Source organism: Macaca thibetana, chromosome 19 (assembly GCF_024542745.1).
Source record: "Macaca thibetana thibetana isolate TM-01 chromosome 19, ASM2454274v1, whole genome shotgun sequence".
Taxonomy (NCBI): Eukaryota; Metazoa; Chordata; class Mammalia; order Primates; family Cercopithecidae; genus Macaca; species Macaca thibetana.
In genome coordinates, this window is record NC_065596.1 from 23,270,448 (window position 1) to 23,295,841 (window position 25,394).

General features: G+C 59.3%; 2 protein-coding genes across 2 annotated transcripts in view; one reads left to right on the forward strand and one right to left on the reverse strand.

Moving 5' to 3' along the window:
• TMEM259 (transmembrane protein 259) overlaps window positions 1-25,394 on the forward strand; it is a 202,452-nt gene that overhangs the window by 147,525 nt on the left and 29,533 nt on the right. The window lies entirely within an intron of this gene.
• On the reverse strand, window positions 16-24,906 carry ABCA7 (ATP binding cassette subfamily A member 7). Its single transcript, XM_050771222.1, has 48 exons — window positions 24,804-24,906; window positions 24,269-24,405; window positions 23,574-23,776; window positions 23,398-23,491; window positions 23,030-23,171; window positions 22,826-22,938; window positions 22,605-22,687; window positions 22,177-22,257; window positions 21,754-21,964; window positions 21,532-21,671; window positions 21,232-21,348; window positions 20,618-20,785; window positions 20,124-20,353; window positions 19,003-19,179; window positions 18,409-18,631; window positions 18,055-18,276; window positions 17,779-17,980; window positions 16,196-16,306; window positions 15,761-15,932; window positions 14,896-15,027; window positions 14,654-14,793; window positions 14,371-14,508; window positions 13,831-14,015; window positions 13,671-13,743; window positions 12,699-12,901; window positions 12,390-12,438; window positions 12,117-12,221; window positions 11,880-12,034; window positions 11,527-11,651; window positions 11,343-11,441; window positions 10,869-11,123; window positions 10,285-10,317; window positions 9,982-10,159; window positions 9,725-9,894; window positions 9,153-9,330; window positions 8,808-8,923; window positions 7,906-8,050; window positions 7,695-7,818; window positions 6,898-7,027; window positions 6,705-6,825; window positions 6,560-6,622; window positions 3,656-3,762; window positions 3,235-3,376; window positions 1,902-2,036; window positions 1,717-1,820; window positions 1,325-1,417; window positions 417-657; window positions 16-318 (listed from the first exon to the last, which is right to left on the reverse strand). The coding sequence occupies exons 3-48, from the start codon at window positions 23,637-23,639 to the stop codon at window positions 163-165; spliced, it is 6,447 nt and encodes a 2,148-aa protein (XP_050627179.1). The 5' UTR covers window positions 23,640-23,776; window positions 24,269-24,405; window positions 24,804-24,906; the 3' UTR covers window positions 16-162.

A 25,394-nucleotide genomic window follows, 5' to 3' on the forward strand; every position in this document is an offset into this window, starting at 1 on the left:
CACACATGCACATGGTTTCACCACCACTGCTTCTCTCCAGCCTTCTCTTTATTTTCTCCAGGGCACCAGCCCCTCTGCCAGCCTAAGTCCAGGGCGCCTGGGCACTCTACCCTGCCCTTGCCATTCCCAGGGCCTCCCCGCGGCCCTGCAGGGGAGGGAGGCTCAGAGCACAGTCTCCTCAGTGCTAGGGTCATCGAGAAACTGGCTGATGCGTTTGGGGCGCTGCAGGCCTGGCGCGGGGTCCACTCCCACTCCTGCCTCCTTGTGCTCCTCTGCGTCCTCATCCTTCCCCTGGTCCTCGGAGAAGTACAAGAATACCTGGCGGTGGGCGGTCCAGAGGGGACAAGAGGGGCGGTCAGCCCGCAGGCCTGGCCCCCAGCCTGCCTCCCCCAGCCCGACCCCGGCGCCGTGATCACCTCCTCCAGCATCGTCTGGCTCACAGAAAAGTCCTCCACGCCGTGCTCTGCGCCGTGCACCGCCAGCACTCCAAAGACGCGCGCCAGGGCGCAGCGCCCTCCCGGCGGCAGCTGGAAGCGCAGGCGGCATCCGTGTGCCTCGCGCAGCTCCGCCCCAGGGAACTCGGCCGCCACGAAGGCCGCTGCCGGCTGGGACCTCTCGGCGGGAACCCGCAGGGTCAGTGTGTGGCCGGCCGCGAATCTGCAGTGAGTGGGGCCAGGGCTACCGGATAGTGCCTTTCCCAGGTCCCACCTCAGCTCAGCTCACCCTCCAGCCCCTACTACTCTCCGGCCCCGCCCCATCCTTGTACCTATGTTAGTGATCAAGTGGTCCTCCCACCTCAGTCCCCCCACCCCCACCCGCGTAGCTGAGACCACAGGCACACACCGCCATGTCCAGCTAATTAATTTTTTATAGAGATGGGGTCTCCCTAGGTTGCCCAGGCTGCTCTCGAAGCTATCACTCCACTTGACTCTTCTTTCGGACAGTCCTCTTTCGCCTTTGCACCCTACCCCCGCCCACACAATAAATACCCCCACCCACTTTCCTATGGCCCCGCCCAATAACCGGCCCTCCCCTAACTCCACCCATCAACCCACCCTCACCTCTCCAGGCTGCACCTGCTCCAGCGCACACCTGGTTATGCCTTCTGAATCCACCCAGAGCCCCCGGCTCCTGGTCCTGCACGCCGAGCACACCCCAGCCTGTCTCGCCCCCTCAGTCACCCCTGCAGGACAATCTAAAGCCCTGGCCATCTCTCCAGTCGAAGCCAAACTTTCCTCACCTGGCCCTACGTCTGGCCTCTCCCCTGAGCCCACCTACGTGCCCACCCTCACCCCACACCTGCCTGGAGGCCCCGCTCGCTCACCTGCCCTTGAGATGTTGCGGGCTGCCCAGGCAGCAGAACCGCCCATTCACCATGATGGCCAGGCGTGAGCAGAGCGCTTCACACTCCTCCATGCTGTCGGGACCCGGCACCACGAGCTCTGTTGAGGCCTGGACCACCTGTGCCTGGCGCCACACTGCCTGCTTCCCCGGGCCTGGACCACCCTTCCGGTGTGGACGTCTCCCCACCCTTCCCCAGAGCGTTCTCATCCTGGCGCCGCGTCCCACCTCTGTGTGTCCTTACACCCCGGGTCCTGGCGCCCTCGCCCCACCAGGGCCAGGACCCCCCCATCCCCTGTGGCCTTGTGTTTTGGGGATCTCTCTCTAGGCCTGGATCGCCTTAACCACAGCCCAGGACACCCGCGCCCGGCGCACCTGTGGGAGGTGAGCATCACTGAACGGCCCTCCCGCACCACGGCCAAAAGGCTGTTCCAGAGGAAGCGCCGTGCGCTGGGGTCCATGCCTGTGGTCGGCTCGTCCTGGGCAGCATGGAAAATCCCATAAGCAAGGCCCCGCCTCTGTCGCGGGCCCTACCCCACCCCGGCACCTCCCCCACGCACCAGAAACACCATGGCTGGGTCCCCAACCAGTGCCACGGCCGTCGCCAGCTTGCGTTTGTTCCCTCCGCTGTAGGTGCCTGCAGGCCGGTCTGCGTACCATGAGAGTCCCAGGCGCGCTAGGCCCGAGCCAGCAGTCTGTGGGGTGGGGCCAAAGTGGGCATGGGACTCATATTGATGACTAAGGGGCAGGGCCACAGTGTGGCGGGGCCAGCACTGAGTGTGGAGCAGGGGCACAGTGGGCATGGGGCAGGGCAAATGTGAGAATGGGACAGAGCCATAGTGTGGTGGGGGCAGCGTGAGTGTGGGGTGGGGCCTTGGTGTGGGTGGAGCTGGGATGGGTATGGAGCTGGGCCATGGAATGGGTGGATCCAACATGGGTATGGGGTAGGGCCATGGTGTGATGAAGGCAGCATGGGTATGGGCGGGGCCATGGTGTGGGTGGAGCCAGCATGAGTATGGGGCGGGTCCATGGTGTGGGTGGAGCTGGGATGGGTATGGAGCTGGGCCATGGTGTGGGTGGAGCCAGCATGAGTATGGGGCGGGTCCATGGTGTGGGTGGAGCTGGGATGGGTACGGAGCTGGGCCATGGAATGGGTGGAGCCAGCATGGGTATGGGGCGGGGCCATGGTGTGGGTGGAGCCCACATGGCTATGGGATAGAGCCATAGTGTGGGTGGAGCCAGCACGAATACGGGGTGGGGCCATGGTGTGGGTGGAGCCAGCATGAGATGGGGCAGGGCCATGGTATGGGTGGAGCCAGCATGAGTGTGGGGCGGGTCCATGGTGTGGGTGGAGTCAACATGTGTATCGGCGTGGCCATGGTGTGGGTGGAGCCAGCAGGGGTATGGGGCCGGGCCAGAGAGGGCATGGGGTGGGAAAGGCTGAGAGTGGGGCAGGCCAGGGCAAAGCCAGGACCCCCGGGCAGATAGAAGAGACAGTGAAAGGGCTGCAAACTGGGAACGGCCAGAGTGAGAAGCTGACGGTGAACCCAGCGAGAAAGGTGCGAAGCCCTAGGGGTGAGGCGGAAGAGGAGCAAGTGGGCAGGGCTACAGCAGGAAGACTCAGGGGGAGAGGGGCTACGTGCAGCGGAAGAAAGGGTCGGTGGATCAATGAGAATGTCGGAACTTGGTGGGGCGGGACAAAGAAGCGGGCTAGCCAAATCCCTATTGGACCAGGATGGGTGACAGAGGCATAAGGGAAGGAAGCACGATCTGGGGGCAGGGACAGGGGTGGAGCCAAGGCGAGAGTGTGCAGGATTGGGCCAGGCTTTAGGGGCACGGCCTGAGTCGGATGGGCCCTGGGAGGTGAGAGCAGTGGAGGCAGAGTGGGCTCACCTGGGCAACCTGGGTCTCCGGGACACCGCGCAGGCGCGCAAACAGCTCCAGGTGCTCACGGCCCGTCAGCAGCTCAAAGATGGCATCGGATTGAGGGCAGTAGCCCATGCTGAGGTGTGCAGCACTGGGTTCCTGGGCCACGCTGGGGTGGGGATGCAGGGGGCTCAGAGAGCTGGCTAGTCCCTGACAATACTGGTGGCTAACACAGGGGTCTCAGGGCCCACCCATCCAGGGCCACGATGGTAAGGGACAAGGGTGTCTCAGGGCCTGGTCCGCGTGTGGGATGTAGGGGTGCACGCGTCCCAGAGACCATGCAGGTGTGGGGCCATGAGCCCAGTCCATGCACGGGAGGTGGAGGGATGGGGAACAAGGACGTCAGGGCCAACCCTGCCCCACCCCGACCCTACCCGGTGCCCCTCACCTGTGGCCTGCCAGCACAGCCTCGCCCCCGCTGGCCAATGTGTCCCCAGTCACCATGCGAAACGTGGACGTTTTCCCTGCTCCGTTCACGCCCAGCAGTCCAAAACACTGCAGGGATGCCCACAGATGGTACTCAGGCCCTGGTTCCAGCACCTCTGATTTCTTTTTTTCTGAGACCAAGTTTTGCTCTTGTTTCCCAGGCTGGAGTGCAGTGGCGCAAGCTTGGCTCACTGCAACCTCTGCCTCCCGGGTTCAAGCAGTTCTCCTGCTTCAGCCTCCCAAGTAGCTGGGGCTTCAGGCACGCACCACCACGCCCAGCTAATTTTTGTATTTTTTTTTTTTAGTAGAGATGGGGTTTCACCATGTTGGCTAGTATGGTCTCGATCTCTTGACCTCGTGATCCGCCTGCCTCGGCCTCCTAAAGTGCTGGGATTACAGGCGTGAGCCACCGCGCCCGGCCTCTTTTTTTCTTTTCGTTTTTTTATGAGACGTAGTCTTGCTTTGTCACCCAGGCTGAAGGGCAATGGCCCGATCTCGGCTCACTGCAACCTCCATCTCCTGGGTTCAAGCAATTCTCCTGTCTCAGGCTCCGGAGTAGCTGGGACTACAGTAGTGCACCACCAAGCCCAGCTAATTTTTTGTATTTTTTAGTAGAGATGGGGTTTTGGCGTGTTGACCAGGCTGGTCTCAAACTCCTGATCTCAAGTGATCCTCCCACCTTGGCCTTCCAAAGTGCTAGGGTTACAGGTGTGAGCCACCACGCCCGGCCTCAGCACCTCTGATTTCTGAGTGTCCACATGGAGGGCCGTGTTTGGGGCCCCAGGGGAGCTGGGCAGATATTGGGGTATGTAGCGAGGCATAAAGCTGTCACTTAGCAGGGAATGGCTTTTGGCACACAGTGGGTCCCCCATAAAAGCTGTATGCAGCAAGTGTTCAACAAATATCAGGGCATGAGCTTTCCATATGTTTCCTGGCATACTGTGTGTACTTAGGCTGGGTACACAGTCAGCCCAAGGTGGAGAGGTTGGCCAGCACACAGTAGGGGCTTAGTAACGATATGCTGTCGGCCAGGCCTGGTGGCTCACACCTGTAACCTCAGCACTTTGGGAAGCCAAGGCGGGCAGATCACCTGAGGTCAGGAGTTCAAGATCAGCCTGGCCAATATGGTGAAACCCTATCTGTACTGAAAATACAAAAAGTAGCCGGGTGTGGTGGCGCATACCTGTAATCCCAGCTACTCAGGAGGCTGAGGCAGGAGAATTGCCTGAACCCGGGAGGCAGAGGTTGCAGTGAGCTGAGATCACACCATTGCACTCCAGCCTGGGTGGCAGAGCGAGACTTTGTCTCAAAAAAAAAAAAAAAAAAAAAAAAAAAAAAAAGGCCAGGTGTGGTGGCTCACACCTGTGATCCCAGCACTTTGGGAGGCCAAGGTGGGTGGATCATTTGAGGTCGAGTGCAAGACCAGCCTGGCCAACATGGTGAAACCCCGTCTCTACTAAAAATACAAAAATTAGCTGGGCATGGTGGTGTGTGCCTGTGGTCCCAGCTACTCAGGAGGCTGAGGCTGGAAAATTGCTTGAACCTGGGAGGCAGAGGTTACAGTGAGCCAAGATTGCGCCATGGCACACCAGGCTGGGTGACAGCAAGACTCCATCTCAAAAAAAATATATATATATATTATATATATATATAAATTCCTATTTATATTTATATTTATATTTTTATATATCTATAAATCCCATATATATACACACACACACACATACTGCAATGTGTGCTAACAAACAGCACTTGTTTGCAGATGTATACCAGCCCTAGTAGGTGGCCAATAAGTGGCACACAGCAAATAAATTTGCACATAGTTCAAGGGTGCTTGAATGTGAACTGGTACAAAGCAGGTGCCTGATCAATGTTGGCTGTGACAAGTGCTTGATATAGATGTGTATATAACAAGGGTCCAGTAAATTCTATTGGTATTTGATAAACGTTGATGGACACAAAAGTATTCAGTACACCTCTTTAGTGAGCACAGTGTGTGTTTAATAGATGTAAGCAGGCAGTAGGTGCTTAATGAGGTTTTGCTGGCTCAAAATAAAAGCACAGACCAGGCGCGGTGGCTCACACCTGTAATCCCAGCACTGTGGGAGGCTGAGGTGGGCAGATCACGAGGTCAGGAGATCAAGACCATCCTGGCTAACACGATGAAACCCCGTCTCTACTAAAAAATACAAAAAACTAGCCGGGCGAGGTGGCGGGCGCCTGTAGTCCCAGCTACTTGGGAGGCTGAGGCAGGAGAATGGCGTAAACCCGGGAGGCGGAGCTTGCAGTGAGCTGAGATCCGGCCACTGCACTCCAGCCTGGGCGACAGAGCAAGCCTCTGTCTCTAAAAAAAAAAAAAAAAAAAAAAAAAAAGGCCAGGCGCAGTGGCTCATGCCTGTAATCCTAGCACTTTGGGAGGCCAAGGTGGGCGGATCACGAGGTCAGAAGATCGAGACCATCCTGGCTAACACAGTGAAAACCCGTCTCTACTAAAAATACAAAAATCAGCCGGGCGTGGTGGTGGGCGCCTGTAGTCCCAGCTACTTGGGAGGCTGAGGCAGGAGAATGGCATGAACCCAGGAGGTGGAGCTTGCAGTGAGCCGAGATGGTGCCACTGCACTCCAGCCTGGGCGACAGAGAGAGACTATGTCTCAAAAAAATAAATAAAATAAAATAAAATAAAATAAAAATAGGAGCACAAATATTGGCACACAGTAGGTGCCCAATAAAAGGTGGTGGATGCACAGTAGTTGCTCAATAAAGGGCCGTGGGCACATAGTAGGTGTTCAGTAAAGGATGATGGGGAGGGCACTCAGTAGGGCAGCCTCTCACTTTCCCTGCACCAGGCCTCCACCCCTGGACTCACCTCACCAGGGGGGATCCCCAGGCACAAACGGTCAACAGCTGGCATCCTCTGCCCATGGTATACCTGGAAGAGTGCAGGTCCTTCAGAAAGGTGAGTGGGCCAGTGGGAGCCCCCCCAACCCAGCAGTCAACCTGGCCACACCTACCTTGGTCAAGTTCCTCAGCACCAACACATCTCCCTGGGTGGCTCCTCGGACCACCCGCTCCCGTTCACGGGCTACATCTTCATCCTCCAATCCCAGGGGTGGCAGGGACCTCACCTTGGGTCTGGGGACAGAACATATGTGGGCCTAAAGTAGGTCCTTGGCCCCTGCCACCCTCTCTGTAGACCTGACTAACTGTGGCAGGAGTTGGCTTCGGTGCTGCAGCAGCAGTGTGAAGAGAAGGAAGACGGGCCCCTGTATCACCATGGCCAAGAGGTTCTTGCCGACCACCTCCCAGCGCAGGGGTGACTGGAACTGCCTGTCTCCTGTGGATATAGAAAAGAGGGACTGGGTCCATGAGAGTCTTGGTTTCTGGCCCCTTCACCGTCCATGTCACTTTGGATTCTTAAGGGAAAGGAGCACAAATTGGATAGGCCACTCAGCTGGAGTCTAATTGGCATAGAAAACAGAAGTTTTATCACCTTCCTTAATTAGAGGCTTAGGCCTCTTGTGATGTAATCTAAGACAGAATTAACTTTATATGGCTGCTTTTTTTTTTTTTTTTTTTGAGATCGATTCTCGCTGTGTCGCCCAGGCTGGAGTGCAGTGGCGCGATCTTGGCTCACTGCAAGCTCCGACTCTCGGGTTCATGCCATTCTCCCGCCTCAGCCTCTGAGTAGCTGGGACTACAGGTGCGCACCACCACGCCCGGCTAATTTTTTGTATTTTTAGTAGAGACGGGGTTTCACCGTGTTAGCCAGGGTAGTCTCGATCTCCTGACCTTGTGATCCGCCCGCCTCAGCCTTCCAAAGTGCTGGGATTACAATATGGCTGCTTTCTTGTACCTCCAACTTGGCCCAATCTTGCGGCCACCTAAGAATCCTGGCTGTCTCCCTGGTGGGGCTGTTTGTCTCCACTGTGTATAATTAACTCTAGGTCTCCAAGGGTGCTAGCTATCTGTAGCCATGGCCCCATCTGACAGGAAGTTCTCACCCAAGCGCTCAAAGGCATCAGCCATGGCCTGGTTCCGCACCATGTCGATGAGCCCCCGGCCCAAGCAGAAGTGGGGGAAGATAAGGAAGACCTGTTTCAAGATCCGGCTCACCTCCTGCAGCTTCTGCTCAAGGGCAGCAAGAGGGATGTTGGTTAGGGGCTGAGTCCAACAACCCAACCCAGCCCAAGCCCCAGCCTCATGGTGCCCCACCTGATCAGAGAAGAGCTCAAGCACAAAGGTGGCCATACTTCCATTGATGCCAATAAAGAGGTTTATGCAGGTGAGTACCACATAGGCCGTGCTGGGCACGGAGAAGAAGAAGGAGGCTGGGTACATGAGCGGTGTGATCGACCAGCTGAAGGGACAATAGGAGTCACTGGAGTAATTACTCAGACTGAGAAGCCCAGAGAGGAATAAAAATCTCCATTCCCATCTTCTCTGCCTTAGACCTCGACATTTTCACCCAAAGCACATTTCTGTTTTTTTTTTCCTTTCTCTTTCTCTCTTTCTATTTTTTTATTTTTTGAGATTGAGTCTCACTCTTTCGCCCAGGCTGGAGTGCAGTGGTGCAATCTTGGCTTGCTGCAAGCTCTGCCACCTGGGTTCACGCCATTCTCCTGCCTCAGCCTCCCGAGTAGCTGGGACTATAGGTGCAGGCCACCACGCCTGGCTAATTTTTTTATATTTTTAGTAGAGACGGGGTTTCACCATGTTAGCCAGGATAGTCTCCATCTCCTGACCTTGTGATTTGCCTGCCTTGGCCTTCCAAAGTACTGGGATTACAGGCGTGAGCCACTGTGCCCAGCCCTTTCTTCCTTTTTAGAGAAAAGGCTCTCTATGTTGCCCTCCTGACCTCAAGCAGTCCTCCTGCCTCAGCCTCCCAAAGTGCTGGGATTACAGGCGTGGGCTGCCTTAGACCTCTATTAATATGAGTCAGGACAAGATGAGCTTTTAAGGCCACCTTGGCACACCACTGAATTGGATCACACATGGTATCACCCCAGACCTCCATATCCTCTCCTTGGGAGCTGCTGTAGAGTTCTCTCAGCAGCATTGATGGGGAAGGCAGTAAGGGGCAGTAAGAGTAGGCCCTGAGGGACTGGGGTCCTCACCCATACAGTAGTAGCAACAGCAGGAGAGCAGGCAGGTTGGCAGGGGCCACATATGCCCTCTGCTGGAAGGCCAGAAAGATGAGCACCACGATGCACGCTGGCACCAAATAGTTACACTGCATTGGAGATGGCAGTTACCTTTATCAGTGTGAAGGGGTGGGGACTACCACCCTCAGCCCTATTCCCACCCTGACCTCCTTGCTTTTTGAGAAGGAGGACACAAAGTCTCCCACAATCCTTAAGACTTTACCCAGGCCATCTTGGACAAGCCCATGCCTAGAAGGGGCCAGACAGGGCAGTGGCAAGCAGTGGCTGGGCCCCCACCCATCCAAGCAGCCCCCGCACCATGTCCCAGAGAAAGTTGCCTAGCCAGTAGAGGGTGGGGGACAGGCCCCCCATGAGCTGCAGGTGCTTGGCTCGGGTGACTCGCTCCTCAATGAGGACAAGAGTGAAGCTGGCCGGGACGAAGGACATGGCAAAGACCACACAGATGGAGACGAGGACATCCACCGAGGAGGCCATCCTGGAGGTGAGGACATGAGGGCTATTGTAGGGTGAGGGCGCATGGGTTGCTCAGAGCAGAGCTGAACACGCCATTGATGGGACAAAGGTCTATGGGGCAGTCAGCAGTGGCAGAGATGGTGGGGGCAATTTAGGGATGACAGTGCCTGGGATTTGGCAGCAGAGGTTGTACAGGTCTCAAGACAGGATAAAGGTTGGTGGGACGAGGATGTGTTGGGGAGGCTGGGGCCCGTGGAGCCTGAGGAGGTCCCATTTCCCTGGTTTAGGGAGCAGAGGAACAGTTTCTGTCCCCCATTTATAAAGCAAGAGTATGTCAGGGTTCAAATCCAGTTCCCACCACCTCAAACGACAGAGAAACGGAGAAAGGGTAGGACATGAAGGGTGGAGGGACTCACAGTGCGGCCTCAGACAGCTGCTCCTTGGTGAGGTTCAAGGGGTGGTTGAGTGTGGTGATGCTGTGGGTGTGGCGGGCCGAGCCTGGGGGCAGGTGAGCACGTAGGAGTGCGTTGTTGGCTCGGTTGACAAAGGCCACCATGGAGTGCCAACCTTTGTTGTTGAACCAGATCTGGGTGGGGGTCAAGGTCATAGGGTCAGGAAAATGGGGTTGGACCTTGCTGTGACAGGACACCCACCTGTCACCCCCAGTTCCCACCTTGAGGCTGTCCTGAGAATCCAGGCTGTGAGTCCAGGCTGTGAGGTTATTCAGGACACGGTCGAGGGCCCCGCCAGGCAAGGGGCTCAGCAGCGCCCACAACTCCTCCACTGAGTGGCCCAACTGTTGGCCCGAGGGCAGGCTTGGGTCTCGGCCCCCCAGCGAGAATCCTCCATACCTATGAGGCCATGCAGGCAGGGAAGGGGAGCTGAGGGCCGGGGGGCTGGGAGAGCTCCCAGGGGGCAGGCAGAGGGCACGGGAGTGGAACTGGGGCAGGGGACCCCAAGCTAGACCCCTCCTCACCTGACCTCATTCACCCACTTCTTAGTCTTCAGGCTGTGGGAGAGACGGACAGAGACACAGGCAGAGACGGGGATGTGGGACAGAGAGAAACGGTGAGAGGGGCCTGCAGAGTCAAGGGTGAGACAAAAAGAGAAAAGAAGGCCAGGCGCGGTGGCTCCCGCCTGTAATCCCAGCACTTGGGGAGGCCAAGGCAGGTGGATCATCTGAGGTCAGGAGTTCGAGACCAGCCTGGCAACACGGTGAAACCCTGTCTCTACTAAAAATGCAAAAATTAGCCAGGTGCACTGGCACATGCCTGCAGTCCCAGCCACTTGGGAGGCTGAGGCAGGAGAATTGCTTGAACCTGGGAGGTGGAGGTTGCAGTGAGCTGCGATCACGCCTCTGCACTCCAGCCTGGGAGACAGAGGGAGACTCCATCTCAAAAAAAAAAAAAAAAGAGGAGAGGAGGGCACACAGGACCCCCAGCCCAGAGCCCCAGGCTGGGCATCCAACCTCTCCTCCACCTCCCCCAGTACCACACCAGCCCTACCAACCCAAGGACCCACGCTATAGCCAGGGAAACTGAGTCCCGGGGCATTGCTCACCCCTGGCGCACCAGGCGCGGGTAGGTCTTCACCAGGAAGTCAGATAGGTTCCGGCCCGTCAGGTTCTGAATCACTTCCCCGGAGCTGCTCACTGCCTGTGGCGGAGGGGGACCACCAGCTGCAGCCGGGCAGTCGGGCAACAGGCGCCGGGCGCCGGGCCGGCTACACTGGCAGTCTGGGGAAGGAGACTCTGGGGTCCAGTTGCCACTGGCCAAGACCTTGGCCACTTCAGCAGGAACTTCTGGCGCCGAGAACCTGCAGACAATGGGCTGTGCACACTCAGGGGCCCGGCAGGGTCAAGGTGCGGGTCTGTGAGCACCCAGCTTCTGGGGGCTCCTGGAGACACAGAGGCTCCCAGCTCCCAGGTGGGCACAGGGGATGCTTCGGGTGCCCCCTGAGGCCCCTTGGCCAGGGACGAGATGGGAAAACTGAGGCCAGAGAGGGGCAAGGTCCAGGCCAACGAGATGCCCTCACCTGTTGGAGCTATTCTGCACGGAGGGCTCCTCCAGTCCTGCCTCCTGCAGCAGTGCCTCGAGCAGCCGGGCACGTCCAGGGTCCCCCGGGGCGTCCTCGCTGTGTGTGAGGGGAGATGGAGGGTCAGGGCTGTACCCCCAGATCCTTAGTCTTCCTGCCACCAGCCCCTTCCTTCTGCACCCACCTGAAGAAAGACACCTGAGCACCGTACATGGTGGGACTGAGCCGCAGAGCCGGGTAGTGCCCGAAAGGAGGCACGATGAGGCTGAACACAAGGGCCAGGCCCACAAAGAGGGCAGGCAGCACGATCTGGGGGACCAGCCCATCAGCTGCTGCTTCCACCCACCTTCCAGGCTTGCTTGCCCCTGTCCCTGCTCATGCTCTACAACCACCCATGGCTCCCCAGTGCCCTCAGTAAATGTGCTCTGGGTTGGGAATATACACGAGGGTAAGGGTTTGAATTAGGCCACTGAGTGGATGGCCAGGGTAGGGAACTCAGGGACTCCCATGCGACTCCCTGGTGCTGGCCCCCCTCACCTGCGCAAACAGGCCGCGGCGGCTGCGGCGGGCAAGCAGAAAGCGCTTGAGAAGCAGGGCCTGGAGCTGCTGGCGGGTCAGTGCCCAGCCCTGTACCCGGCCCACGGTGTCTGGCCCAGAGCCCTGCAGGGCCTGGGTCTCTGGGGCTGACCCAGCTGTGAGGGATGAGAGGGTCAGTGCTCACGCTGCTATGGGTGGGGGGCTGGGAGAACCACAGGGCCACTGGGGAGGACTTACCTGGCTCCCCATTCTCCAGCACTGTCTCTTCCGGTGGCATCTTGAGCCGCAGGGTCACATCTAGGCCAGCAATGCCCGTGCACGGGTGCTGCCCACAGCTGCCATCTGCAGGGCCATTGGGGTCAGGGTCAAAGTTGAAGATCACAGATCGGGGGATCAGAAATCAGGCATAGGGGAAAACGCTATGCCTTGGACCAGACTAAGCCAGGGATGGGAACTTGGTTTCAGTCCCACTCTGGATCGGGGTCAGGGGTCAGGGAGCTGTGGCCGCACCCTCCGTATTTGTGTCCGCAGCATAGTCCTCCACCACCTTCAGGAAGATCTGGGGAGACAAGCGGGGGGCTCAGAGCCTGGACACCCACAGGGGGAACTGGGGGCTTATGAGCCCCCCACCCCTCCTACACCATGGGTCCCCCGGACCTTCCCAAGGGACATCTGAGCCACCAGAGCTCCTCATGTGCCATGCCTCCTCCCTGAATGTCCTTGCTGCTCATAAACACACTGCTATTCATCCTTCAAAACACCACCTCCTCCAGGCAGCCCTCCTTCTGGCCCCACCTCACCAGCACCCAGGCCTCACACCTCCTCGAGGCTGGTGTCGGAGATCCCGTAGCCAGTGAGGCTCAGCTCTGCCAGTCGCGTGTCTAGCTCTTGGAAGAGTGTGGCGAAGCTGCCGTCATGGGCACCCGTGTAGGGCAGCACCAGCACCAGTTCGTGTGGCAGCTCCTCCACCAGCCGTGTCCCGGGCACCCAGTGCTGCACCAGGGCCAGCAGCTGAGGAGTGCCTGTGTGGACAGAGGGGTGCTTCAGAGAGCCCCAGCTCACGCCCCACCCCAGTCTCCCTGGGGAAGAGGCATTGGTGACCTGTGAGGGGACTGTCCCTGCAGGCAGAGATCAAGGTTAAGAACTTAGGCCAGGTGCAGTGGCTCACACCTGTAATCCCCACACTTTGGAGGCCGAGATAGGGGGATCACTTGAGGTCAGGAGTTTGAGACCAGCTTGACCAACATGGTGAAACCCCATTTCTACCAATAATACAAAAATTAGCCAGGCATGGTGGCACCCACCTGTAACTCCAGCTACTCGGGAGGCTAAGGCAGGAGAAATGCTTGAACCCAGGAGGCAGAGGTTGCAGTGAGCCGAGATCACACCACTGCACTCCAGCCTGGGCAACAGAGCAAGACTCAAAAACAAACAAAAAAAGAACTTGAGGGCAGCGCTGGACCTAGGGTAGGACGTTGGGGTAGGTTTGTCTCTGGGCTCAGCCCTGGTTGGGTTAAAGGTGGGGTCAGTGTTCAAATTCATCTCATGGTTCAGGCTCAGCCCAGGGATGGGGGACATCGGCTCAGGTCTGCAACTGCCCTCCTCCTCTTCCTCCCCCTCATCCTCCTCCCACTCCCCCTCCCTCTCCTCCTCCTTCTCCCTCATCTTCCTCCTCCTCCTCCTTCCCCCCTCCTCCCCCTCTTCTTCCTCCCCCTCCCCCTCCTTCTCCTCAAATTAAGGCACAACCACCCCACTGCCCACCCGCTCTGGGTCTCCCACCCCGGCCCTCACCGACTCTGCTGCCCTGGCTGCTGTTCTTCTTTTCCTGCCCGGTGTCCATGCTGCCCTCCATGTCAGTGTCAGCCTGCGGGCAGAGAGGCACCAAGTAACTTGGCCTTCAGGGCTGAACAGAGTCCTGGAGGTCAGGGGTCAGGAGAAGGCTGGTCCCCACCTTCTCACTGGTGGTCAGGGGCAGGCGGGCCTTCACTAGCGTCAGGTAGTAGCCGGAGCCCAGTTGACGACGCAGGAAGAGTGGGGAGCCACAGCAGCACAAGCGACCCCCCGCTACCACAGCCACACGGTCTCCCAGCAGCTCCGCCTCATCCAGGTGGTGGGTGGAGAGGATCAGTGTGCGACCTAGGCATGGGGGACCAACCCACAACTACCATCAGGCCACCGGGTCTTTGCCCGAGCTGGGGCCTCTGCCAGGAGTTGTCTACCCCATGAAGCAAACTCCTATTCATCCCTCAAAACCTCATCCCCAGAACCTCCTTGTCAGAAACCTTTCCTGGCCCCTTAGGCAGAATCCAGGGGAACCTCTGGCTACCCCCAACTCTTACTGTCTTGGTATTTGAGCAGCAGCCCCTAAATGCCATAGCAAGAAGTGGGGTCCACATGTAGCAAACTCCTACTCATTCCTCAAAACCCCATCCCCAGCACTTCCTTGTCAGAAACCTTTTCTGGCCCCTCAAGCAGAATCCCCAGCTCTGACCTTCTCGGTATTTGAGCAGCAGCTCCCAAATGCCGCGGCGGGAAGCAGGATCCACACCAGCTGTAGGCTCATCCAGGAAAACAACTTGGGAGCCGCCCACAAAGGCAATGGCCACAGACAGCTTCCGTTGCATCCCACCTGGTAGAGATGGGGAAGGGACCTCAGTGTGTTGCACCCAGCCTTGGGCAGGGCTGCCTACTCACATGGACCTCAATACCTGGCTTCCCCCAGCCCCCCTCCCTGTGAGATTCCCCCAGCCCCCCTCCCTAGGGATTGGGCTCACCAGAGAGGTGGCGAGTCTGCACACTCTGCTTGGAGACCAGCCCCACGTCCTGCAGCAGACGGTGCTGCTCGGGACCCACCGCAGCGGCACTCAGACCCTTCAGCCGCCCATAGAACCAGATGTGCTCGCCCACGGTCAGCCTGTGGCCAGTGCACAGAGCAGAGTGACCCACGTGGCAGGCAGAGTCCCAGAGGGCGTCCAGCCCCTTCCCACCACTGCACTTTGGGCCTGCCGAGACGCACATGTCAAACAACACGTTGTACTGGGGACAGATGCCCAGGTGGGGCCGGATGGCGGTCATGCTGGAGCGGACGTCGTGGCCCAGGATGAACGCAGAGCCACCACTGGGTGGGAAGAGACCACTCAAGATGGACCTGTGGGCAGAGGGGTCTCAGAGCAGCCCCCTTCACAGAGTGCGTCAACAGTTACAGAGCACCTATTTTTACTTTTTAAATTTTTTTTTTTTTGAGACGGAGTCTCTATCTGTCATCCAGGCTGGAGTGCAGTGGGGTGATCTCGGCTCACTGCAAGCTCTGCCTCCCGGGTTCACGCCATTCTCCTGCCTCACCCTCCTGAGTAGCTGCGACTACAGGCACCTGCCACCACGCCCGGCTAATTTTTTTTGTATTTTAGTAGAGACGGGGTTTCACCGTGTTAGCCGGGATGTTCTCGATCTCCTTACCTCCTGATCCGCCCACCTCAGCCTCCCAAAGTGCTGGGATTACAGGTGTGAGCCACCGCGCCCGGCCACAGAGCACCTATTAAATGCTACATCCAAAACCCTGTGATAGCCTCATTTTTATTTATTTGTTTATTTTTATTTTTTTGAGACAGAGTCTTGCTCTGTTGCCCAGGCTGGAGTGCAACAGCACAGTCTTGGCTCACTGCAACCTCCGCCTCCTGGGTTCAAGTGATTCTCCTGCCTCAGCCTCCCGACTAGCTGGGATTACAGGCACGCACCACCACACCTGGCTTATTTTTGTATTTGTAGTAGAGATGGGGTTTCTCTCCCATTCGGGTGTATGGGAACCTTCTGATCCCTTTCCCATTGAATGGCTAGAGAAGCTGAGGCCCAAAGGGAAGGGAAGGAGTGGTGGGGGCACTCACAGTGTCGTGGTCTTGCCGGCCCCATTGTGGCCCAGGAAGGCGGTGATGTGGCCCTGGTAGAAGTCCAGGCTGAGTCCCCGCAGGGCTGGCTGCGGGCTGCCAGCAAAGTGCTTCTCCAGGCCGCGAACGGAGACCCCAGGACTCAGGCCAGGCGGTGCCTCCTCCACCAGCACTGCAGAGACGGGATGGACTCAGCCATGGAGGTCATGGGTGTCCCGGTGCCTGCAAGTCCCTTAGAGCTAGGCTGTGGAATCCGGGACCTGCTGGGCTGGGGCCTATAAAAGTTGGGGGAGCTTGGGGACTGCAGTGTGTTCAGGGCAGGCGTGAGGGTTGGGGTGTCCAGGTCATTGACATTGGCATCTGTGGAATCTCGTTTTGCGGGCAGAACTGGGCATCTAAGTGGGAAACCAGCTATTAAGCCTTGTAGGGCCTCACCCTTTGGGTCCAGCTGCGTGGGGCACGGGGCTGGACTCTTGGGGGGCCGAGGTCCACACCAGTAGCTCCTCCGAAATGGAAAATTCCATGGTTCAGGGATCCCATACTGGCCTGGGGGGAGGGGCACTGGTTATCACTTAGCCCACCCCCCGGAATGTACAAGTTTTTTTTTTTTTTTTTTTTTTTTTTGAGACGGAGTCTCGCTCTGTCCCCAGGCTGGAGTGCAGTAGCACGATTTCCGCTCACTGCAAGCTCTGCCTCCCGGGTTCACACCACTCTCCTGCCTCAGCCTCCTGAGTAGCTGGGACTACAGGCACCCGCCACCACGCCTGGCCAGTTTTTTGTAGAGACGGGGTTTCACCGTGTTAGCCAGGATGGTCTCCATCTCCTGACCTCGTGATCTGCCTGCCTCGGCCTCCCCAAAGTGCTGGGATAACAGGCGTGAGCCACCGCGTCCAGCCTTTTTTTTTTTTTTTTTTGAGACTGAGTTTCACTCTTGTTGCCCAGGCTGGAGTGTAGTGGCTCGATCTTGACTCACCACAACCTCCACCTCCCGGGTTCAAGCAATTCTCCTGCCTCAGCCTTCCTGAGTAGGTGGGATTACAGGCATGCGCCACCACGCCTGGCTAATTTTGTATTTTTAGTAGAGATGGGGCTTCTCCATGTTGGTCAGGCTGGTCTCGATATCCCAACCTCAGGTGATCCGCCTGCCTCAGCCTCCCAAAGTGCTGGGATTACAGGCGTGAGCCACCGCACCTGTCCCAGTTTTTTTGTTTTTTTTTATTTTAGCAGATGGGGGTCTCATTCTGTCGCCCAGGCTGGTACGATCATGGCTTACTGCAGTCGGGACCTCCTAGGCTCAAGTGATCCTCCCACCTCATCCTTCCAAGTAGCTGGGAATACAGGTGCGTGCCACCACGCCCAGCTAACTTTTTTTTTTTTTTTTTTTGAGACGGAGTCTCACGCTGTTGCCCAGGCTGGAGTGCAGTGGCGCGATCTCGGCTCACTGCAAGCTCCGCCTCCTGGGTTCCCGCCATTCTCCTGCCTCAGCCTCCTGAGTAGCTGGGACTACAGGCGCCCGCCACCGCGCCCGGCTAATTTTTTGTATTTTTAGTAGAGACGGGGTTTCACTGTGGTCTCGATCTCCTGACCTTGTGATCCGCCCGCCTCGGCCTCCCAAAGTGCTGGGATTACAGGCTTGAGCCACCGCGCCCGGCCCCAGCTAACTTTTTGTAGAGATGGAGTCTCACTATGTTGCCCAGCCTGGTCGCAAACTCCTGGACTCAAGCGATCCTCCCGCCTCGGCCTCCCAAAGTGCTGGTATTACAAGTGTGAGCTACAGTGCCCAGCGACTGTGCCAGCTTCTGGCCACATACCTGGAATCAGGGTGTCCAGGTGTAGGGGCTAAGAAACCCCACCCACCACCTGCCTCAGGCCGCACCCCTCCAGTGCAGCCACCTGCATGCCTGTGCCAGGAAGCCCCGCCTTCTCTCCAAGGGAATAAGTCTCTCGGTACCAAACCTAGCCCATCCTCCCGCAAAGCAGGTGCGACTTGGCCCAGAGCCCCGTGCCCTACGGCCCACCTGGGCACACAGCTTCCAGGTACCAGGTGGCGAGGCTGTAGAGCGCCGCGTCCAGCAGCAGAAGGCCAGAGACCTGGGCCAGGCTGAAGACATCTGCTGTGGGCTGGGTGCCCACGTTGTGCCACTGCGCGCCCTCGCCCTGCTCCTCCAGCAGCGCCAGGCTCTCGCAGCCGAAGCCGAAGGCCACGGGCGACAGCAGGCTCTGCAGAAAAGCGGGCGGTCAGTGAGCGGCCGAGGCGGGGGGCGTCCCCCACCCACGCCCGACCGGGCTCTCACCGCGGCCACGCGGCCACCCGCCGGCAATCGGTCCCGCCAAGCCACGCACAGCACGTAGGGCAGATAGAGGGCGAAGTAGGCCAGGCCGCCGCAGGCCGCAGCCAGGTTGGCGCGGGAGAAGAAGGCGCTGAGCAGGAAGCTCTGGGTCACCGTGGCCACGGCGAAGGCCGCCAAGAACAAGAAGACCACGCCCGGGTGGCTGTAGGGGAGGATGTCCCCCAGCTGTGGGAGGAGATGGGAGCTCAGGTCCAGCTCCTGGATTGGCCCGGGGGGCGCGCACCCACGCGGGGCAGCTTCTGCCTGCCACCCTCCTGCGCACTCATTCTGCAACTGGGCAGGCCGACGCGCGCCCACCTTGAGCACCAGAACCAGCAGCGCGGCGCTGAGCAGGAAGGGCCCGAGGCAGCTGAGGAACCAGCCGAGCCAGAGCACCCCGCGGCTGAGCCCCATGGCGCGCATGGTGTCCCGCAGCCGTGTCTCCTTCTCCCGCACCACGGCCTTCACCGTCAGCGTCACGGAGTAGATCCAGGCCAGCGTCAGGAAGAGCGGCAGCGACCGGCTCAGCACACGCAGGAACCTGGGGTGGGGACGGCTGGGGTGGAGGCCAGAGACCCTCCGCAGACTGCCCCACTCCCCCCACCATCTGGCACGACTGGTTCGTGTCCCGGGATCTCAAGACGGGAAGATTCGCCTCCCTGTTCCTTGGACCCTGATCCAGCTAGCCTCGGGCTCCCAGGTATCAGTGCAGGCCAGGCTCTCCCTGTGCCGGGAGACCCCAGACCCTCAGAGTCCCCTGCTCCTCCCGCTGTAGCAGGTCACGTGGAGTGGTGTAAAGGTGCCAAGTTCGCAGCCTGGACCGCAGAAAGGTTCCCAACAGAGCCTGGGCTCACCCCCACACCCGGGACCTTCCCGCCGCGGGGGACAGCGGGGAGGGGTGCCAGAGCTCACACGTCATCCACATAGCACGGATAGGGCATCTGCTGCAGGTAGAGGCCGGCCCGGGGGACGGCGCCGCTGAGCACGCGGACGGCTGCGCGCTCCACCAGGTCCTGCAGGTACACGAAGCCGCCCCACACGTAGCGCAGGTCGGTCAAGGGGTCCGCAGCTGGGCCAGGGTCCCAAAACCTGCGAGAGGGGTATGGTGGCAGGTTGTAGGGAAGAGCTAGAAACTCTCAGGGCCCCGCCCTGAATAACTTTTTTTTCTGAGACTGGGTCTTGCCCTGTCGCCCAGGCTGGAGTGAAGAGCTGCGATCATAGCTCACTGCAGCCGTGACCTCCCGGGATCAAGTGATCCTCCCACCTCAGCCGCCCAAGTCGCCTGGCTAATTTTATTTATTTATTTATTTGAGACGGACTCTTGCTCTATCGCCCAGGCTGGAGTGCAGTGCGGCCATCTCGGCTCACTGCAACCTCTGCCTCCCGGGTTCAAGGGATTCTCCTGCTTCAGCCTCCCGTGTAGCTGGGACTACAGGCATGTGCTACCACGCCCGGCTAATTTTATGTATTTTTTAGTAGAGATGGGGTTTCACCGTATTACTCAGGATGGTCTCGATCTCCTGACCTCGTGATCCTCCCGCCTCGGCCTCCCAAAGTGCTGGGATTACAGACGTGAGCCACCACGCCCGGCCCATGGTGGCTAATTTTTAAAGACATTTTTCTTGAGGTTGGTGGGGGTGGTGGGGGGCGGGGGCCTCACTGTATTGCCTGGGCTAGTCTCTAACACCTGTCCTCTAGAGATTCTCCCACCTTGGCCTCCCAAAGTTCTGAGATGACAGGCGGGATCTACTGTGCTCAGCACCCGGTGCAATTTCAGCTCCACCCTTATTCCAGGGGTGTAATGATACACTTGGCTCCGCCCACCATTGCCCTCAACCTATACCTGCTCTAATCTTATCCCAGACCCTATTGGTCTAAGGAGCCCTGGGCTCTGGCTACTATACCGCTGTTGATACAGCCCAGATCCTGTCTATCATGGTCTCCAATAGGCTGAATGCTGCCTGGCCCCACCCACCACGCTCTTGGCCCCGCCCAGTCCCCCCCCCCCCCCCCCCCCCCCGCTCTCGCCTGACCTGTCCCTGATCTTATTGGTCCTGGTGACCACGTCAATGTCCATGCGGATTTTGATGCGCACGTGACCCGGGCCTAGGTCTGGGGTTGGGTGTTCAGTGGGGTCTGAAGAATCCTCAGGTCCCAAGAAGACGACGCCGGCCCAGAATCGATGTTCCGCGAGCAGTTGCAGGGCCCGCGACACCAGGGCTGCCTCTGAGGGTGCCGCCTCCAGCTTGTCCAAGGACAGGCACTGTGGGATGCGGGGTGAGTCCTAGGCGCTGGGGTCTGCCTGCCTCCTAGACCACTCCGCTGCTCCCCCTGGACCTCGGGGCTGTGCCATGTTTTCCCCTTATAGGCCCAGTGTGGGGCCGGCTCCCTCCTGAGATCTCTGCAAATCCCAGGCTCTTACTAAGGCCGGGCCCGCCTCCCTCTCCCTGGGAACACCAGGGTGGGAACCCCAGGGTGGGCCCTGCCTCCACGCTGAAACAGACCCCGCAGGTGGACGGCCCCTCACCTCCGCCACTCGGCCCAGCGTGCCCACCAGGCGCCCCACATCAGCATGTGCGTCCTGCCAGCTGTAGCCACCGCTCCCAGGGTCCAGGAAGGATCGCAGGGCCTCCATGCGGTCCTGGCCTCCAGGCGTGGGCTGCCTTCTTCCTTCGTCCTGCATTTGCAGGAGCCGCTGGGGGGCGCAGGTGAAAGTGAGAGTCTGGATCGGGCGCAGTGGCTCATGCCTGTAATCCCAGCCCTTTGGGAGGCCAAGGTGAGCGGATCACTTGAGGCCAGGAGTTCCAGACCAGCCTGGCCAACATGGTCTCTACTAAAAATACAAAAATTAGCTGGGAGCGTTGGCACATGCCTGTGATCCCAGCTACTTGTGAGGCTGAAGCAGGAGAATTGCTTGAATCTGGGAGGTGGAGGTTGCAATGAGCCAAGATCTCGCCACTGCAGTCCAGCCTGGGCAACAGAGCGAGACTCCATCTCTTTAAAAAAAAAAAAAAAAAAAAAAAAAAAAAAACACCACCAACACCAAAGTGGGGTCTGCATGGAGCCCGCCTTCCCATCCACCGGGCCCGTCTGCCCTCTCCACCAGGGAGCCACATCTCGCCTCCCCCGCCCCGCACACACCTGCAGCATGGCCACATTGGAACTGTCGTTCATGAAGGTGAAGATCCGGGGTCCCAGCACCTCCCACACCTCCTGGACATCCCTCAGCAGGGCCAGCTCCTCAAAGGTCCGGTTCACCTGCGGACAGCACCCCCTCCACTAATGATCCTTCACACGTGCTGATCTCCTTCCATCAGCTAACTCCTACTTCTTCAAACCCAGTTTCCATGACCCTCTGGCCTGGCTCTGAGCCACTGGACTGAGTGTACTGGATAGGCTCTGGCTGCCACCCTCCCGCCCCAGCATCCAGGCTACCCCCACCTGGGCCATGAGCTTCCGGGTAAAAGGTGTATCTGGTGCAAACAGCAGCTTCCCCAGGATCAGAGGCTTCAGGCGTCTCCAGAGCAGGCGGGACAGCGGATGGTTGTCCAGGGCTCCAATCAGCTCTGAGCAGGCGGGGCCTGGGATGGAGGTGCCATGAGGCCCTGCCCCCATGTCCACCGCTCCACTTCCCAGGAGGGGAAACCAAGGTCAGTCACTCACTCAGGCTGCTGTCCGGCAGGGCTGATTCTGGCTCCTGTCTCACCAGCTCCATCAGGTCACTAGCCTCATACCAGTTGAGGGAGGGGCCCACTGTGCTGCTAGGTCCCCTGGCACTGCAGAGGGCCTCAGACAGCAACTCCAGGGGCCCACCAGTCCCTCGGGGTCTGTGCAGCAGTGCCTGAAGCTCCACCAGGCTAGGCAGCGCCAGGATCTAGAGAGAGGTCACCAGATGGAGCTGGCAGCGATCCCAACTTCAAGCCCTAACCAGGGCAGGGCACTGGGTCAGGGGCAGCCTCTCCCTCTCTTGCTAATTGTCCTGAAGACCCACCCAAGAGAAGTGTCCGGGCTGCCCGAGACCCTCCCGGTGCAGGCTGCCCGCCAACGTTGCCTGCATGGGGGTTGAGGATGGGTGGGGCCTCGTACCTCCTGGGCCAGGTCCTCAGCTGCCTCCAACAAGCTCTGCAAGGGCTCCTGGGCTTGGCCCAGTGCCAACCCCAGGGATTCCTGGGGAGAAAGACCACAAGGGTGACAATGACTTTGAGCGCTCACTAGGGGTCCAGCGCTCTGGCCAGTTCCCAGGCAGACCATACTATCATAGCCCTCACTTTACAAACAGGGAAACTGAGGCTCTGAGAGACACAGGGACTCATTCGAGATCTCACAGACGAGTCTTCATCACAGGGTCAGACACACTCTGTCTGGGCCCAGACAGGACAAGGAGCATCACTGCAGGGACCAGGGACAGCCTGGATGCCTGGAACGGGAGGTCCTTGGCCTGGGGTGGTGCAGTGCCAGGACATCCCCAGTGCAGTGTCCCAGGAAGTCAGCGCGGTCCCGTCCCCACACCCTACCGTGCGCAGCAATGACGTCAGCAGCTCCGCGACATCCAACATAGGTGGTTCCAGTGGAGACTGCTTGGTTGGTTGAGGCCGGGCTGGGGGAGGAGCACACAGGAGCATGGGGCTGGGGGGACGGTGGCCTGAGGCACCCACCCCCACCCTGTGCCCATTTCATGGCCGGGCAAGTCGAGGCTCAGAGCTCAGCCCTGCCAGAGGCCCCCCGGCCTCCTCACCTGTGCTGGGTGCAGCCCTCAGCATGGCGATCAGCTTCCCCAGGCCAGCCAGCGTCCTGTGGGCACTGGCCCCTCCCAGCACAGTGCGGGCATCGGCTAGCAGCCGGGAGACCCTGGGGACAGAGAGAGGGCAGGAGGCAGGGTTCCGGCAGGCACTGCAGCCCCTCGTTTGCAGGCTGGCCACACCCACTGCCTCTGGCTCACAGGGAATTGTTGAAGTTGCTCAGACGCCCGGGCTCCTCGCCCAGTGTCAGCTGTGGGAAGCAGGTGTTGTTCATGTTACAGATGAGACCCTGGAGCCAGGGCACGGTGCCCGCCGATGGCAGTGGCTTGTTGGGGAAGTGGCCTGCGGGGAGATGCCCGGTGCTGAGGCCCCGTGGACTCTGTCTGACTCCACCCCCATCGGGTCGCCCGGCACTGCTTGTATGCCTCCAGCGACGGAGAGCTCACTCCCATGCCATGTATTGGCGGTCTGGTGAAGGCTCCCTGACATGCACTGGGGATCCCTGTGCTCGGGGGACCCGTCTGCCTTCCCCTACACAGGCAAAGTGCCTGGCCGCTGGGGGGCTCACATTCATGGTGCTCCAGGGGCGGGTGGGAGTGGCGAACAGCCACCAGGATGAAGAAGAGGAAGAGAGGCCACAGCAATTCGACCAGAAGCTGGACCTGGGGGAGAATAGGTGGGAGATGGTGGGGGACAGTAGGGGCTGCCGGCCCACCCGGCCCTGGCCGCACACCGGGGTGTTACCGGCTGTCTCCGGCGATACATGGAATTCTTCCAGAGCAGCAACATCAGCTGTGTCCAGAAGGCCATGGTGAGACTGGGCGGGGGATGGGACAGAGAGGTCAGGACAACGGTCGGGCTGAAGACGTGCGATGCAGCTGTGGGCAACTCTCTGCCCTTCTCTGAACCTCATTCCTCTATCCCACAGCGCAGCGTTCCTGGAAGCTCTGATTAGAGTCAGGCGAACACTAGTCACTTGATAAAGGGACTCCGCTACCCCCAGGGGTGGAGTAAACCAATGGGAGCTCCACCCGCAGCCGTCCTCGCATCTCATTGGCTGCCAGGACTGTCGCTCTGCGTAGAGCTGACAGTTGGGGACTTAAAGACCATCCTCTAATCCTCCAGGGACCGAGTTTGGGCTTAGCGCTGTCGTCACCAGGCTGCACCGCAAGCCTCACCTGGAAGCCTCTTCCAGGTCCTGACCCCCAGCCTCCTGCCTGGCCCAGCCCAGGCAAGGGTTCCTTTCCCCTCACTGTTCTCCAAAAATAACAGCGACAAATATTGGCAGCGCTGGACATTTCACACGCCCAGAGGAAGTGCTAGATATCACCCCACTCTACAGAAGTGGAAACCGAGGCCCAAGAGAAAAAACGCAGGCACCCAGAGAGGCAGTCGCACAGCTGGAGACACGACCCCAGCTCTGCCCACACCTTATGTACCATGATCGCTCAGAAGGACCGCAGGAGCCAGAGGAAGAGTCAGGCGAAGGGGCTGGGATAGAGACTCCTGGAGCCAGCGATTCCTGATCTCTTTACAATGGGCCGGTTCACCGCTGACACAGATGGAGAATCTGAAGCTGACAGAGGGGCAGGAAGTTGCTAAAGGTGACCGGGCCGGAGCTGGGACCTCGGACCCAGACCCTTACGCCAGGATTCTTTCCTTTACATCAAGCGGGACTTAGGATCTGGGGGAGCGGCCTCAGTTTCTCCATTTGTAAAATAAGGCAAGGGAGAGTGCAGTTCTAACGGGCCGGGGGCTGCAGGTGTGTGATTGGCAAAGGCCCTCTTAAGAGTCCTAGATGTCCGATGGCCTCCTTGAGAATTAGTGGTCAATTCAGCCGCCCTCAACACTCACCGGAAGGAAAGGAAGGGTCAGAGACTGGACCCCCTAATTCCCAGGGAACGTGCATCCCTCCCGGCCCCAACCCCGCATTCTCGAGTCTCGGGGCTTCCTCCCTCTCCGAGTCCTTCTCACCGTTCCAGGGGCTCCCCAGCTCTTGCCGCCTTCCCCCCGCCCAGCAGCAGGCAGGGAGCGCGGCGCCCTTACTTAAGCCAAGTGCCCGGAGCTTCCCCGCGCAGTTAGCAGCGCCGGGCCACGCCCTTGCCTCTGCACGCTGCTATTGGGCGGCCTGCCCGTCACTCACGGGACGGCTCCGTCGGAGCTGCGCGAGCCGAGGGAGGAGGCGGGATCACAGAAGAGCCTCGCTGAGCCGGGTTTCTTAAAGGGACCGCGCGGTTCTTGCTGCATCACCGTAGGGTGGCGGCGTGCCCGGCTGGTCCCAGGCGGACCGGCCTCCGGGAAAGAGGCTGAGCTGTCTTTGGGGAGCCAGGCTGCCTCCCCACGTTGCATAGCCGGCTGCAATACCGCAGCTCCGGATTGCAGGAGTTCCCTCTGTCCCTGCTGTCCCCGGGGCTGGCCAGGCTCTCTCTAGTCTAGTCCAGACTCTGGGACTCTACTTGTCCATCTGCAAAGTGGGGGTTCCACTAGAATCATTCGTTCGTTCATTCATTCCACGAACGCTTCTCGGTTTCTGCAGTTGGACAAGGCGATGGCAGGAGGGGGGCC

What these genes read in the sequence shown, in the direction of transcription:
- ABCA7 (XM_050771222.1), bottom strand. Translation starts at nt 23,639, where the DNA reads ATGGCCTTCTGGACACAGCTGATGTTGCTGCTCTGGAAGAATTCCATG. An exon ending in GCTGCTCAAATACCGAGAAG is followed by an intron (nt 14,016 to 14,370) that starts GTCAGAGCTGGG and finishes CCCCATGCCTAG; the next exon opens with GTCGCACACTGATCCTCTCC. An exon ending in ATTCTCAGGACAGCCTCAAG is followed by an intron (nt 9,895 to 9,981) that starts GTGGGAACTGGG and finishes ACCCCCACCCAG; the next exon opens with ATCTGGTTCAACAACAAAGG.